This window comes from Bufo bufo, chromosome 2 (genome assembly GCF_905171765.1).
Source record: "Bufo bufo chromosome 2, aBufBuf1.1, whole genome shotgun sequence".
NCBI classification, from domain to species: domain Eukaryota; kingdom Metazoa; phylum Chordata; class Amphibia; order Anura; family Bufonidae; genus Bufo; species Bufo bufo.
In genome coordinates, this window is record NC_053390.1 from 373,057,970 (window position 1) to 373,073,334 (window position 15,365).

At 47.4% G+C, this 15,365-nt stretch overlaps 1 protein-coding gene across 2 annotated transcripts in view; it reads right to left on the reverse strand.

Annotated features, from left to right (window-relative positions):
- Positions 1 to 15,365, reverse strand: part of PSIP1 (PC4 and SFRS1 interacting protein 1) — a 125,416-nt gene that overhangs the window by 76,178 nt on the left and 33,873 nt on the right. For both annotated transcript variants that reach the window (XM_040417172.1, XM_040417171.1), the window contains exons 3-5: positions 5,537 to 5,613; positions 3,825 to 3,963; positions 854 to 970 (exon numbers count right to left, since the gene is read on the reverse strand). In XM_040417172.1, coding sequence (XP_040273106.1) covers positions 854 to 970; positions 3,825 to 3,963; positions 5,537 to 5,613 — 333 coding nt within the window. The remainder of the gene's footprint in view (positions 1 to 853; positions 971 to 3,824; positions 3,964 to 5,536; positions 5,614 to 15,365) is intronic.

Consider the following 15,365-nt stretch of genomic DNA (forward strand, 5'->3'; position numbering starts at 1 on the left):
CAAGGTTTTACTACTTTTACACAATAAAACACTTGTTTTTAACTCGCCTTTAACTAGTTTACATGTACGGTTTTAAAGAGGACCTTTCATGGGTCCAGACATTATAAAATATGTAGGGCATAGTGCAGGTATCTAACTACAATTTTTTCTGGGTGCCGCTCCGTTCGCCCGCTGTGGCGCCCGTTGTATTCTCCCGCCTGGAATGCTAATTTTAGCATCGGTACAGGGAGGAGGAGACTGCCCTGTTTCTCCATGGGTCTCCTTCTCCCTGGCTGTGAGCTGTCCAATCGCAGCAGAGTGTGTCACAGCCAGGGAGAATGCAATTTTTTTTTTCTTTCTCCCTGGCTGTGACCCTCTCCGCTGCGATTGGACAGCTCACAGCCAGGGAAAAGGAGACCCATTGAGAAACAGGGCAGTCTCCTCCTCCCTGTACCGATGCTAAAATTAGCATACCAGGCGGGAGAATACAACGGGCGCCACAGCGGGCGAACGGAGAGGCACCCAGAAAAAAATAGTAAAAACTGTTTTTTTTAAAAAATCTCAAGTGCTTAAGGTGTTGCCAGATGTTCATGTTTTTGATGCACTTCCAAGCCAGTCTAGAGTTGTATTTATCCTTAATACTTTTTCTGGTTTTATGATCCACACTTTATTTTGGTTCAAAAACCGCATAAAAAACCTGATTGTGTGGCAGCACCCTTAGTGTCTATCTACTTCCATTTTTATGACTTAATGTAATCAAACAATTCTGTTTACATGCGCAGAATTTTTTGCAGTATGGCTTTAGATGTTATAAAAAATGCTGCAGGTCCACTATCACACGCACACATATGTAAAGCCAACTTTAGTCACATACCTTTGGTGTTAAAGTCTTCATTTTTTTGGGTGTAGTTGCGTCCTCGTTTTCTTCCAAGCCCTCTAGTGTTTCTTCTTCTGCCTCTCCCTCAGCAGCACTGATGAGTGCCAAGTAGTTCTAAACCAGCAGAAAGAAATTAGGAAGATATAACTTCCAGAAATAATATATTCCTAGCTAAAGTCTATGCTCATCAAAAATGCTCTTAACAGAGCAGCTTATGTTTCATTGACAAGTGTGTAGTCATAGTCGCTGCAGAATTACAAATGGCTGTAAAAAAGGGGCAAGTTTATGAATGAAGCATATGAACTAATAAACTAGTGAAACTTATGCTAATGAACATACTCTTTCAATATACTGTACGGTTTAAAGCTTCTTTCACACTGGCGTTAGGACTGTCCGGTAGGGGAACAGCCTGCCAGATGCGGACTAACGTTTGCACACGTGTGCTGCCGGAAGTCGTGTGCTGCGGAGAGGCAGCCGCAGCACGGCAAACATGCCGAGAGGCCGCCGGACAAAAACCACAGCGTGTTTCCAGCTTCTCCAATGCCGTGGTCCTCTGTGGGGTTAAATGTCCGCAGTCGCCATTACCGCGCCAATCGCGGACATAAGCCACAGATGTCTACTGTATAAAACCGCAGGCACTCGCTAGCTATTACGTTCTCTCCGCTCAAACACTGAGCACCATCTTTAAAGCCCAGACATCTGCTGTACATGCAAGGCAGCTGTCGTGAAGGGATTAAAAAGGGCATCTGTCAGCAGATTTGTACCTATGAAACTGGCTGACCTGTTGCAAATGCGCTTGGCAGCTGAAGACATCTGTGTTGGTCCTATGTTTATATGTGCCCGCATTGCTGAGAAAAATGAGGTTTACTTAGGGGTGGGCGATATGGCCTAAAATCTATATTGTGATCTAATTTTAAGCATGTGCGATATGCGATATATATCGCAATATATTCAATATTTCGGTGGGTTAAACTTTTTATTTAATAACTATTAGCCTCCTTAGGGGCTAGAACCCTTGTCCTATTCAGCCAAATAGAGCTCTATTAGGGTGCATAGGACTTCACACTCTTGAGTAGCGTCCTGGCCGCCATGGTAACCGATCGGAGCCCTGCGATTATACTGCTGGGGCTCCGATCAGAAGCTGCCACCCTGGGGCCACTGCCACCAATGATTTAATCGTGTGGAGGGGGGGCCGCAATTAATATAATACTTCGAAGAGGGGGAGTGGAAGGGAGGGGCTGTGGCGACTGCGCCACCAATGAATATAGTTAATATGCCCGAATACAAACGTAGCCTGCATGTGCCGGCCATATCCCATACCTGGCCTCTAGTACTGCACGCCGTGATCCACCGCAATTAACCCCTCAGGACCTGAGGGGTTCATTGCGGCAGATCACGGTGCGCAGTAATAGAGGCCGGGTATGGGATATGGCCGGCATATGCAGGCAACGTTTGTATTCAGTCCCTCCCCCCTCCTCCTCCTAGTCTGTTCTAATTGGTGGTCAGTGGCAGCCACACACAGTGGGGGAGGAACTCTCTCCTTCTCCACTGTGTCGGCTCAGGAGAGAACATGGTGAGTGCCGAGAGCGGCGCATGCCATGTTCTACTGCGATCTGGCGATATAAACAAAATCTCTATCGTTGGCCAGATTTATATTGTTTATATCGCCCACCCCTAGTTTACATATATGTAAATGAGCCTCTAGGAGCAATAGGGGTGTTGTCATTACACCTAGAGTATCTGTCTGCAACTGTTACGCCCTCTTTACTTTGACAGGCCCAGGCAGTGAAAACGACATCACGTCTGGCCCCAACTACTCCTAAAGCCAAAGTGGACAGGGCACAGCAGGTGCAGAGACAGCTGGCCTCTAAGGGTAATAGTAACGCCCCCGTTGCTCCTAGAAGCTCATTTGCATATAATAAAACATCATATTTCTCAGCAATGCGGGCACATATGAACATGGGACCAGCACAGATGCCTTCAGCTGCCAAGTGCACATGTAACAGGTCAGCCAGTGTCATAGGTACCCATCTGCTGACAGATGCTCTTTATGAGAAAATGTATGCAGCATGGTTAGGCCCATGCACACGACCAAATGTGTTTTGTGGTCCACAAACAACAGATCCAGAAAATACAGATACTGACTGTTTACATGCCAAACAGTCTCCATAATAGAAATGGCTATTCTTGTCTGCAAAATGGACAAGAATAGAAGACGTTCTATAATTTACGGGACGGACATGTGGATAAGGACAGCACACAAATGCTGTGTGCTGTCTGTATTCTTTGTAGTTCCAAAGAAATGAATGGGTCCACGTGCGATTTGCAAAAAATGCGGATCGGATATGGACCAAAACTATAGTCATGTGAATGAGACCTTAAACTAAGAACCAATAATAAGATTACTCAATTTGGCTACACTAGCTGTGTGCTTAATGCTTATTGAGCCAAAGGCTATCCTTCCTGACTCTGCTGAGCATACATGTACAATGAATGGGGAGTAGGATGTAAGTCACTGCACGATACCTCTGGTGGCAGCGTATCGCCCCTCAGAACAATAGGATCAGCTATGTTGAAATCCAAAAGCCTAACTCTTCCACCTAACATCTACCATCCATCAGAAAGGCGGAACACCCCAATTCATATTAGACATTAATATAATAAATTTAGGAAAGAAATTAGTAAATAAATGACACAGTGAAAATGATGCTCAAAAAATGTGACACCAAATTTAGATTTCACTTTTCTAACCAATCCCTACAAAAATAGGAAATATTTCCATCAGTACACAAATACCTGTATATGTCACACAAGAGGATGTATTTATGTCCTATATTGAATCTTTATATGTATATCTGGGCATATTCTTACGTGATAAGACTCGCTGTCGTCTCACACCCAATACACACCGACATGAGCAGCTGCATCATTCTAACAGCAGGAAACACATGTGGCAACTAAGGCTTACCTGAGGACTTGAAAACTTGACTTTAGGATTATTATCAATTTCCCATAATCCTTCATTGAACCCCTTCCGTTTATTTGGTTTCGCATATTTCTCTTTATTCTCTTCATATGGGAATATGTCTTTTGGTCCCAAGAAAGCTCTTAATCAGGAGAAATAAAAAAATAAAAAAATATATATATATGCTTTGAAAAAGGTAGAAAGACCAAAAAGAACACCTAATGAACAAAAAGAGACAGTAGCAAAAAAAAAAAAAAAAATGGTTGTATTCTCCACACAGACCTTCAGCTAAAAAATTATATAAAAGTGTAGAAAAAAAAACCACTACTAAAAAAAACCTACATGTGAAAGAGCCCTCAAGTTGGATCTAAATGTTTTTTGTTAAATGACCCATTGCTTAGGGGGTGATAGCTATATAACACGGTGCATAGCAGAATGGAGTTAAAGCTCTGACACTCCAGCAGTGGTAAAAACTACGACTCCCAAGATGTAAACTTGTTTGGATGTTCTCAGAACTCTATAGAAATGAAAGGAGCATGCTGGGAGTCACAGCTGGAGTACCGGAGGTTATATATACACACTTCCAATCACACAAACCAGAATACTTGATAATGCAGTACCTAACAGATGATGGCCAATGAGATGAATTTCACAGTGTCTCTCTCATACTGGTGACATAAGGCGTCAAACTCCTGTGAAGTAGGACTGCACGATATATCGCCAAAGCAACTGTATTGCGATAATCGCCGATTGCGATATGGCCGACCCAAAAATGCTGCTATTATTTTTCGCTTTACCAGCCTCTGTATTCACTATGAATGCACTGCAGCGAGCGGGCCGGCCGGCGCATGACTCCAGTCAGTCGCGCTCCTGCTTCATTAGTGAAGTGGGAGGAGCGTGACTGACTGAGTGACGTCAGTCATGCGCCGGTCGGCCTGCTCGCTCTAGTGCATGCATAGTGAGTACAGAGGCTGGTGATTTTATCAATAGGAGTTTTAATAGGAGAGGGATTGTTTTAGCAGTAAAGAAAGACTTTACATACAAAGACAGTTATGTGCGCGGTTTAGGACACATGAGGGGACATTAATAAAGTAATGCTGTGACACATAGCATATTATGCTGGTCCCCCTCATGGCCCTATATGTGTGTCATTCACACATATAGCATCTTATGCTGGCCCCCTCATGGCCCTATGTGTCATAGCACACATCCCCCATAACAGTGCGCCATCCAAAGAACCCCCCATAACAGTGCGCCATCCAAAGAACCCCCCATAACAGTGCGCCATCCAAAGAACCCCCCATAACAGTGCGCCATCCAAAGAACCCACTATTACAGTGCGCCATCCAAAGAACCCCCCATAACAGTGCGCCAGCCAAAAGAACCCCTCATAACAGTGTCATACCCAGACCACCATTAGTTCAAAATCCACCAAAAGCACACCTTCTGGTTCAAAATCTTTTTTTTCCTTATTTTCCTCCTCAAAAACCTTGGTGCGTCTTATAAAGCAAAAAATACGGTACCTGGGTGACGGGTCGTGGCAGGGGCTCCTGTGGCGGCGTCAGCGGCTCATACGGGAAAATCCAAGCAAATAGACCTCTAGCACAATTCCCTTAAAATATCGCAATTTTTAGGGCCCTAATCGCAATCGCACAAAATTCCCATATCGTGCAGCCCTATTGTGAAGCAATTTATACAAACAATTGCCAACTTACGTTTCATGGGTGCCAAAAAAGAAAATGGGCATTTTGTTATTGGAAGGTTTTACGGCCCCATCGGGAAGTTCATCCACCTGTAAATACAATTGACAGAATTAATCATTTATTCCTTTGCTAATCAAGAAATCTTTACACATTATTGCAGATATTAACCCCATACTAACAGACAGTAAAACAACGTTACTAACCAAGAAATTGTGAGGGCAAAAGGAAAATCGGTCACCAGATTTAAAGGGGTTGTCCGGGTTCAGAGCTGAACCCGGACAAACCCTTATTTTCAACCAGGCAGTCCCCGAGGCTAGCATCAGGAGCATATCATGCTCCGATGCGCTCCCTTGCCCTGCGCTAAATCGCTCCAAGGCAACATCGCGTTTTCAATAACACACTGCCGGGCGGAAACTTCCTCCTGGCAGTGGTACGGTGACGTCACCGGCTCTGATGGGCAGGCTTTAGTGCTGCCCTAGCCGTTTTACTGGCTTGGACCGCTCTAAATCCCGCCCATCAGTGCCGTTGACGTCACCGGGCTTCCTGGCATGGAGAGCCCCGGTACGTCACTGGATCTCCAAAAAATGCCTTTGCCCTGCGCAATTTAGCGCAGGCCAAAGGAGAGCATCGGAGCATAAACTGTCAGGGGGTCAGTCGGGGTGAAAATGGAGGCATGTCCGGGTTCAGCTCTGAACCCGGACAACCCCTTTAAGTTGCCCTATCTGACAGCAGCATAAACTAGTGCCAGAAACCTGAAATTACATGGTGGGTAGGGTTGTTGCGGGTATCGAAATTTCGATACCCAATCAATACTTTTGTCCCGGGATTTCCATTTTTTTTTTATACTGGCCTGCGCTGTCTAGTATCTCTGAACATGAGCACGCTGGTGTCAGCGCGCTCATGTTCCCTCAGCAGCACAGGGGAGAAGGAAGCAGTCTCTCCCTCCCCCCTGTGCTGCTGCTGCCACCAATGGGGAGAGAGGGGCGCTGCGCCACCAATGATGGTACTTTTCATGGGTTCGGACTTTGTTAAGCAGCAGGCTACACAGAGCGGCGTCCAGGGATGTCCCAGCACTTACTATTATTCCGCCGCAATGGGGAGGAAACCTCAGCTTCTCTAGTGGGCGTTCCTTCTCCCTGCGCTGTGATTGGACAGCGCTACAGCCAGGCAGAAGGAACGCCCACTAGAGAAGCTGATGTCTCCTCCCCATTGCTCCGATAGTAATTAGCATATGGAGCAGGAGAGGAGACAGTAATGGGGCACAGGTGCACAGCGGACGCCCAGGAATAATAGTAAGTGCTAGGACATCCCTGGGCGCCGCTCTGTGTAGCCTGCTGCTTAAAGTCTGAACCCATATAAGGTAGTCTTTAACTTTTAATACAGGAGGCGGTGCCGGCAACAGAATCGCATAGCCGACATCCTGCCTCTGACAGGGAGCTGTGATCCGCGGCAGTTAACCCCTCAGGTGCGGCACCTGAGGGTTTAACAGCAGCGGATTGCAGCTCCCTGTCAGAGGTCGGGTGCCGGCTATTTGATTCCGGCACCCGCCTCCTGTATTTGTATTAACAGGTCAGTTATCTTCATTGGTGGCGCAGTGCGCCCCCCCAACACCCCACTATAATAAACATTGGTGGCGCAGTGTGCCGCCCCCCCCGCCCCCAACACCCCAGTATAATAAACATTGGTGGCGCAGTGCCATGAGGGTTAAAAAAATATATATATATATTAACTCAACTCCTCCAATTGATCGCGTAGCTGCCGGTCTCCTGTTCTTTCTTCAGGACCTGTGGTGATGTCACTGAGCTCATCACATGGTCCATTGCCATGGTGATGGATCATGTGATCAGCGCAGTGACGTCACCACAGGTCCTTTTCCTCACAGATGAAGACAGAAGAGAAGCCGCGCTGCGCGAACAAGTGGATTAAGGAGAGTTAAATTATTTGTATTTTTTTTTTAACCCCTTCAGCCCTATTTTACTTAGCATTCTGTTTTAAGAATGCTATTATTTTCCCTTATAACCATGTTACACAACCTTGAACCCAAACCTGAACTTCAGTGAAGAAGTTCGGGTCTGAGTACCACATTCAGTTTTTTATCACGCACGTGCAAAACACATTGCACCTGCGCGATAAAAACGGAACAAAACTGACTGCAATTGCGTATCTACCCGCGCGGGTTTGCCGCAATGCACCCGGGACGCATCCGGAGCCAAAACGTGACGCCCGCCTGAAAGAGGCCTAAGGCTACTTTCACACTTGGAGCAGTGTGATCCGGCAAGCAGTTCCGTCGTCGGAACTGCCTGCCGGATCCGCCGATCTGGATGTGACTGAAAGCATTTGTGAGACGCATCCGGAGCCATCTCACAAATTCATTGCAAGAACAGATCCGTCGCTTGTCATGCGGAATTTTGAATGCCGGATGCGGCACTAATACATTCCTATGGGGAAAAATGCGGGAGTTGCCACTCTGTTCCGCAATTTCCTTCGGTGCAGCTTTCGACGATAAGAATAGTTAATCCTTTACTGTAGGAATTTTCTTCTGTATGGCCATACAGTATTATCGGAGGCTTTTCAATGCAGGTACATCACTTGTTTCACCTTGGTGAAAGCTGCACCAAAGGAAATTGCGGAACAGAGTGGCAACTCCCGCGATCTTTGGAACTCCCGCGAACTTTAAACCAGCTTGCTGTATGGAGCGACTGAATAAGCCGGCAAATATTTAAAGCTCCATTGAAGCAATAGGGAGACAACAGACGCTAGACGGTAAGCCAAATATCGATTTAAAGTTTTCTTCGATTCAAAGCTCATATCGACCTTAAAAGGATATGCTATAAATGACTTTTCACATTATCAGGATTCCTGTGGACACTTTATGAACATATTGCGCTCCCAGTGAATACACCTACAACATTTTCAGTGACATTCAGTTTCCCAAATTGGGATAGAGCGCTAGAAGATAATACCCTCTCTTTCCCAAATAACAGCATATACTTGAAGTTTTTTGGTGTGATACATATTATTGAATTTATCGACACTATTGAGTGGTATCGAATATTCAACATTGAATTTTCTACCACTCAATTTATCGAATATTTCTATTGAATATATTTTTATCGAATATAGTATCGATCATATCTACCACAATATATGTGACTGTAATGTTGTATATTATTGCTAAATTGTTCTTATACATTTTATTACTTGTATTTTATGGGGATTTAATAAATATTTTCTGCACATGTCAATTTGGTTGCCAAGTGTATGAGCGCTCGCTCATTTTCCTATTAAAAATTTAATTTGGCTCCTAAATTTTTCAGTTCAGGAGCCAATGGCTACTAGGTATTTTTTTTTTAGTCTGGAGCACTGCCCCCTTTACCAATTTTACATATAAAATATATAAAATATATAAACATCGCCACGTCCGAAAAGTCCAAACTATTAAAATATTTAAAAAATCGGCGCGATTCGCCATTTTTTAAAAATGCGGAATGCACGTGGCTTTTTTGCTTTATTTTTTTCACATGGTATCGAGTATCGCAATACTTTTTTATTGTATCCAAACCGAATCAAAATTTTGGTATCGCAACTCCTCTAATGGTGGGTCATGTTTTTTTTTTGGGAGTCCTTTTTTTTTTTTTTTTTTTAACACAAAAAAGTAGATTTTTTGTGAAACTCACCTGTAAAATCTTTTTCTCGACTTCACCATTGGGGGACACAGACCATGGGTATAGCTTAGAGGTATTAGTAGGAGGGACACTATGCAAATACAAAAGAGCTCCTCCTCCTCGGGCTATACCCCCCCGACTCCACCAGGAGGAACTCAGGCGTTGCAAAAGCAGTAGGAGAAGGAGACAAGAAAAAATAATGGAAGCCATCGGACCAAAGCCCATGAGGCCAAACAACAAACAGAAACTGAACTGAAAACCCCTCCCTGCAACAGGCAGAATGGGTGGGAGCTGTGTCCCCCAATGGAAAAGTCGAGAAAAAGATTTTACAGGTGAGTTTCACAAAAAATCTCCTTTTCTCGTACTTTTTTCCATTGGGGGACATAGACCATGGGAAGTCCTAAAGCAGTCCATGGGGTGGGAAAAAAATATCAGCACCGCCAGGAGGAACGTCCAACGGTCAAACCGGAACCACAGCCTGCAAAACCCTGCGGCCAAAGACAGCATCAGCCGAAGCCAGAGAATGCAACTGATAAAACTTTGTAACGGTATGTAAAAACGACCAGGTGGCCACCTTACACAGCTGAGACGCAGAGGCACGATTGCGCCTTGCGCAGGAAGCCCCCACCGCCCTAGTGGAGTGAGCGGTAATCCGAGCCGGGGGAACCCTACCACGAATGCGATAAGCCGCGGAAATAGCCGAGTGGATCCATCGCGCCAAAGTGACCTTGGAGGCCGCCAGACCCTTATGAGGTCCCTCGGGAATCACAAAGAGGGAATCTGAATGGCCAACGTGAGCGGTAGCCGTGAGACACACCTTCAGGGCCCATACGACATCCATGGAATGTAGAGCGCGTTCCTTGGGGTTTGCCGGAGAAGGACAAAAGGAGGACAGGACAAGATCCTCGTTAAGGTGGAAGGGAGAGACCACCTTGGGCAAAAAGAAGGAACCGGACAGAGCACAACCTTATCCTGGTGAAAAACCAGAAAAGGCTCCTGGCAGGAAAGAGCGGCCAGCTCAGAAACCCATCTGATGGAAGTTATGGCCACAAGGAAGACCACCTTCCAGGCGAGACAAGTCAGTGAGACCAAATTGAGATCCCAAGGAGCGCAGAACCAAATTGAGATCCCAAGGAGGAAAAGGGGGGAAATACGGAGGAACCGAATGTGCCACCCCCTGAAGAAAGGTCCTCACAGGACCCATCGATGCAAGAGACCTCTGAAATAAGACGGCCAGCGCCAAAACCTGACCTTTCAGGGAACTCAACGACAGTCCCATTTCAAGCCCGGACTAAAGAAACGACAGCACCAACGGGATGGAAAAACGAAGGGGAGGGGGACCTCGAGGTCTCACAAAAAGTCAGGAAGGCTTTCCAGGTACGATAGTAAATCCTGGAGGAAGCCGGTTTCCTCGAACTGATCATGGTTCTAATCACTGAATCAGAGAACCCCCTCTTCTTCAGGATGGCGGTTTCAACAGCCACGCCGTTAAACGAAGAGACCGTAAATTCTGGTGGAAGAGCGGGCCCTGAGACAGTAGATCCTGTCTGTCGGGAACAGGCCATGGGGCGTCCTCCAGCATCCGAGCCACGTCTGAGAACCACGCGCGGCGAGGCCACTCTGGGGCGATGAGAACGGTCGGAATCCCTTCCGCCTCGATCTTGCGCAGAACCTTCGGTAGCAGAGGAAGTGGACAGGAAACGCGGCCGCCTTCGGTGTCTTGGACGGAAAAAGGGCGAATTCCCTCCTAGAGGAAGGAGGAGAATCCCCTTGGAGATTAAAGGTATCACGGACAGCCTCCACTAAGTCAGCCACCATGGTGGAGAGCTTAGGCGGAGGATCCCGTTCCATGACCTCGTCCGAACCGGACAATTCCCCTTCAGACTTGTGCTCCCTGGGGGGGGAGTCATCTGAACACGCCTCTAGACGAGGGGGGGAAGCGGAGTCATCCGAGGAGGGATGCTGCCGCTCACGCTGCCTCTTGGTAGCCAGGTGTCCTCTGCGGGAAGACGGAGTGGTGGGCGCCACAGGATTGGGAACTGCCACACGTTCCATAAAAGACATGGCTGCCTTAGCGAATAAGGCCAAATCAGTGGCCGCACTGGAAATGGCGGATGCCCAAGCGGGGACCGCATACTCCGCAGGGACAGGGGAGGGGCTGGGCAAGAACGGGGAGAAAGGAGATCCTGTCTAGGGGCAGGGGACACAGGTATCATTAACAGAAAGTGGTAAAAGACACTCCATACAGGACCCCATTGGGGTCTGGGAAGAGGTCTTAGCCGACTTAGGTTTTGGCATGATGGCAACCACAAGAAAAGTGAGTACAACAGTTGCAGCAGAAGCTGAAAATCCTACCACCCAGGCAACGGCACCGAGCACAACACCAGAGAAAGGAGCAGGGAGCAGCGACACAGCGAGAGAGCTGCACAGCAGGCAGAGGAAGGAGCCGGAGCGAAGCGCTAGGCTCCGCCCCCAGGACACGGCACAGCAGCGCGAAAAAAGCCACTGCCTGAATATATGTAAAAAGCCCCCGGCGCCAAACGCGGCGTAGCGGGGGTTAATGAGTGGCGATAGCCCCTGTGGTGGTGTCGGAGGCTCCCGAAAGAAGCGGGGGCCAGCTGCTGTGGGGTGCATAAGAATGGCAGATAGCGGCGCCATACAGGTGCCGCTCTGAACAGACATGCCGCATGAGAGACAAAAAAGGGGGACCGGTCCCAGCAGGGAAGATGCCCGTAGTAAAGTGCCTCCAGAGTGAGTCCTCCTGCCCCAGAACCCCAGACAGAAACACACAGCTCCCCAGTTCGCCCAGGCGGCCCATAGGTATTCAGGATGGGGGGTGGGGGAAGCAGAGGGGAAGTCATACTTATCTGCTCCTGCAGTCTTCTCCCTCTGTCCGTACCAGCAGGGTTCACCTCTTCAGACATCTAACTCAACTGAGTTCAGTACTCTGGATGGAGGGCAGCAGCAGGTGAGCCAGGGGCTGGTGGGATGCTGGAGCTAACAGGTCGAGCCCGGATCCACTTGTCTTCTTGGGGGGTGATTGAGGCGGCCAGGCAACATCCAAAGGACGGCGGCGGGTACTCAATGGGGGACCAGGAAAGCGCCATGCTGACCTGCGTCCCCATCTAGAAGAAAATAACAAAAAGGAGTAGTCAAAAAAGGAGTGTCATCCTCCTTCACCAGACACTAAGCAAAGACTGAGTTCCTCCTGGTGGAGTCGGGGGGTATAGCCCGAGGAGGAGGAGCTCTTTTGTATTTGCATAGTGTCCCTCCTACTAATACCTCTAAGCTATACCCATGGTCTGTGTCCCCCAATGGAAAAAAGTACGAGAAAATTCGTTCTCATTTGTGCCATTGGGGGGCCAGAAAACGAAACCGGTCAGTAAACTGCCACCTGCAGAACCTTGGGCACAAGTGATGAGTCTGCGGATGCAAAGGTGTGCACCCTTGAGAAGGTGTGCAAGGACGACCTGGGTGCAGCCTTATATACTTTAAGAGCCGATACCCAGTGACACATAGCTCCACCGGAACAGAGTAGGCCGTAACTTGGAATGGGGGTTTATGGTCTTTGGCACGGTACGCTTCCACATTTGCCAAGCAAACCCAAGAAACGGTGGCTTTTGCCACTGCCAGTCCCTTGCTAGGGCAGTCCAGAATAACAAAGAGAGTCCAATTTTCTAAAGACATAGATAAATATAAATGGTTGGAACCAGATCCAGACTGTGAAAAGCACACATGGGGATGACATGACAAACAAAAAAGGCAAAATATCTTTGTTGAGACGAAAAAGAGACAACATCTTTGGTAAAGAGGATGACATTGGATGCAGGACTACCTTATCCTGATGGAGCATTTGAAAAGGAATGCAACAGGAAAGAGCTGTGCGATCCGAAAGTCTACAAATAGAGATAATGGCCATCCTAAATTTTTTTAAAGAGGAAACAGACATATTTGCTGCAATGGTTCAAATGGCGAGGACTGGATTGTCTCAAGCACCAAATTAAGATCCCAAGGGACCAAGGGAATGTGGTAAGGTGGAACAGAATGCACAACCCTCTGCAGGAAATTCCGAACCGCAGAAACTGACACCAGGTTGCGTGGAAATAAAATAGAAAAGGGCTGAAACCTGACCTTTAAAAGGGAACTGAGACCAAGGCCCCCATTTCCATTTCAGATTGGAGGAAAGATGTAAGTTTAGGAAGCGAGTAAAGCATGTGGGAAAGAGGTCTGTCCTCACACACATGGGAAAAGGTCTTTTACGTCCTATGATAAATCCTGGAGGAGAAAGTTCTCCTGGTGTGGATAAGCTGGATAACAGATTCCGAAAAAACCCTAGCTCTTAGGCTCCATTTACACATCTGCAAGTGTTGTCCGGACCCATTCATTCTCTGTGGGGACTGAATGGATGCGGAGAACACACTGTGCTCTCCACATCCACATTTCCGGTCCGTAGCTCCAGAATTTTTTTTTAGCATGTCCTATTCTTTTCTGCAATTGCGGACAAGAATAGGCATTTCTGTGCAATGCACTACGGACGTGTGAATGGACCCTTACAATGGCAGCCTCAAAAACCATGCTGTTAAACACAGCAACAGTAAATTTGGGTGAAAAAGCAGGCCTTCGGGAAAGAAGATCTGCCCAAAGCAGCAGAAACCAAGTTTCATCAGCAAGAAGGGCGATTTAAGTGGCGAGACACACTCAAGGTGGCCAATCCAGAGTACCAGAAGTCACGGAAGAAGGAAACACACAGAAACGTGAAACAACTCCACAGGATGATGAATGCACCAACCGTGAGAGCCAGAGGACCCTGGGATCCAGCGACGAAGGAGTAGAGTTTCTGATTGAAGTGGGAGGCCATAATGCCCCTATCTGGCTGGCCACACCTGTTTCAAATAGCCTGATTTTATACTTCGCGGGTGACGCTAGGGAGGCTCGTCCCCGTCGCGGCCTGCTATTGGCTCCCCCCCCCATATGTTTTGATCCACACAACGGAGAGATGTAGCAGCTGCCGTGTGGGCAGTAGGAGAGATGCCAGTGCCGGGGAAGCGGGGTAAGTATAACCTGTATGAGGTGCCCGGGCATTTTAGTTAAATACCCCTTTAAGAGTAGTCCTAGAATAGAGGGATGGGACATATTGTTTCAGGGATGCCTGCTGTCTCTAAGCAGAAGACATGTTTAGGGCTCCAGATGGCGACCATCCAGCACCCGCCTCCTATATTTGTATTAACAAGTCAGTTATCTTCATTGGTGGTGCAGTGCGCCCCCCCCCCCCAATATAATAAACATTGGTGGCGCAGTGCCAATGAGGGTTAAAACATAAAAAAAATATTAACTCGCCTCCTCCAATTGATCGCGTAGCTGCCGGTCTCCTGTTCTTTCTTCAGGACCTGTCAAAGGACTTGTGGTGACGTCACTGAGCTCCTGAAGAAAGAACAGGAGACCGCCAGCTACGCGATCAATCGGAGGAGGCGAGTTCATTTTTATTTATTTTTTTAACCCTCAATTGACCTCCTACTAAGCATTCTGTATTAAAGGGAGTCTTTCACGCAGATTCACCCTATTATCCTAATAACAGTGTTATGTCCACGGCACCCCCCTATTAAAACGGTGCTTACCGTTTGTTCCTTGCTAGCATCGTTCTGGAGAGAAACACTTTTAATCCGCATGCAAATGAGTCTGTGAAGGTGCCCACTCCCTCCTCCCGTCCGTAATCCCGCGCATGCGCCAATGAATGCGATATCGTGCACATTAAATGAGCACTGTCAGGCCGGGGCATCGCAGTTTAGCGTGTGCATGCGCGGGATTACGGACGGGAGGTTAGAACAGAGACTAAGGGCGGGCAGACGCGGCGGAGGGGGAGTGCCTTCGTATGAAAATGACCCAGGGGCCTGGGCACCGGCCGTTCTAACGCCGCCCCTGGGCACCTTCACAGACTCATTTGCATGTGGATTAAAAGTGTTTTACTCCACAATGATGCTAGCAAGGAACAAACGGTAAACACTGTTTTAATAGGGGGAATGCCGTGGACATAACACTGTTATTAGGTTAATAGGGTGAATCTGCGTGAAAGACTCCCCTTTAAAGAATGCGATTATTTTCCCTTATAACCATGTTATAAGGGAAAATAACACAGTGAATAGACTTAAATCCTAGCAACCATGCGTGAAAATCGCACC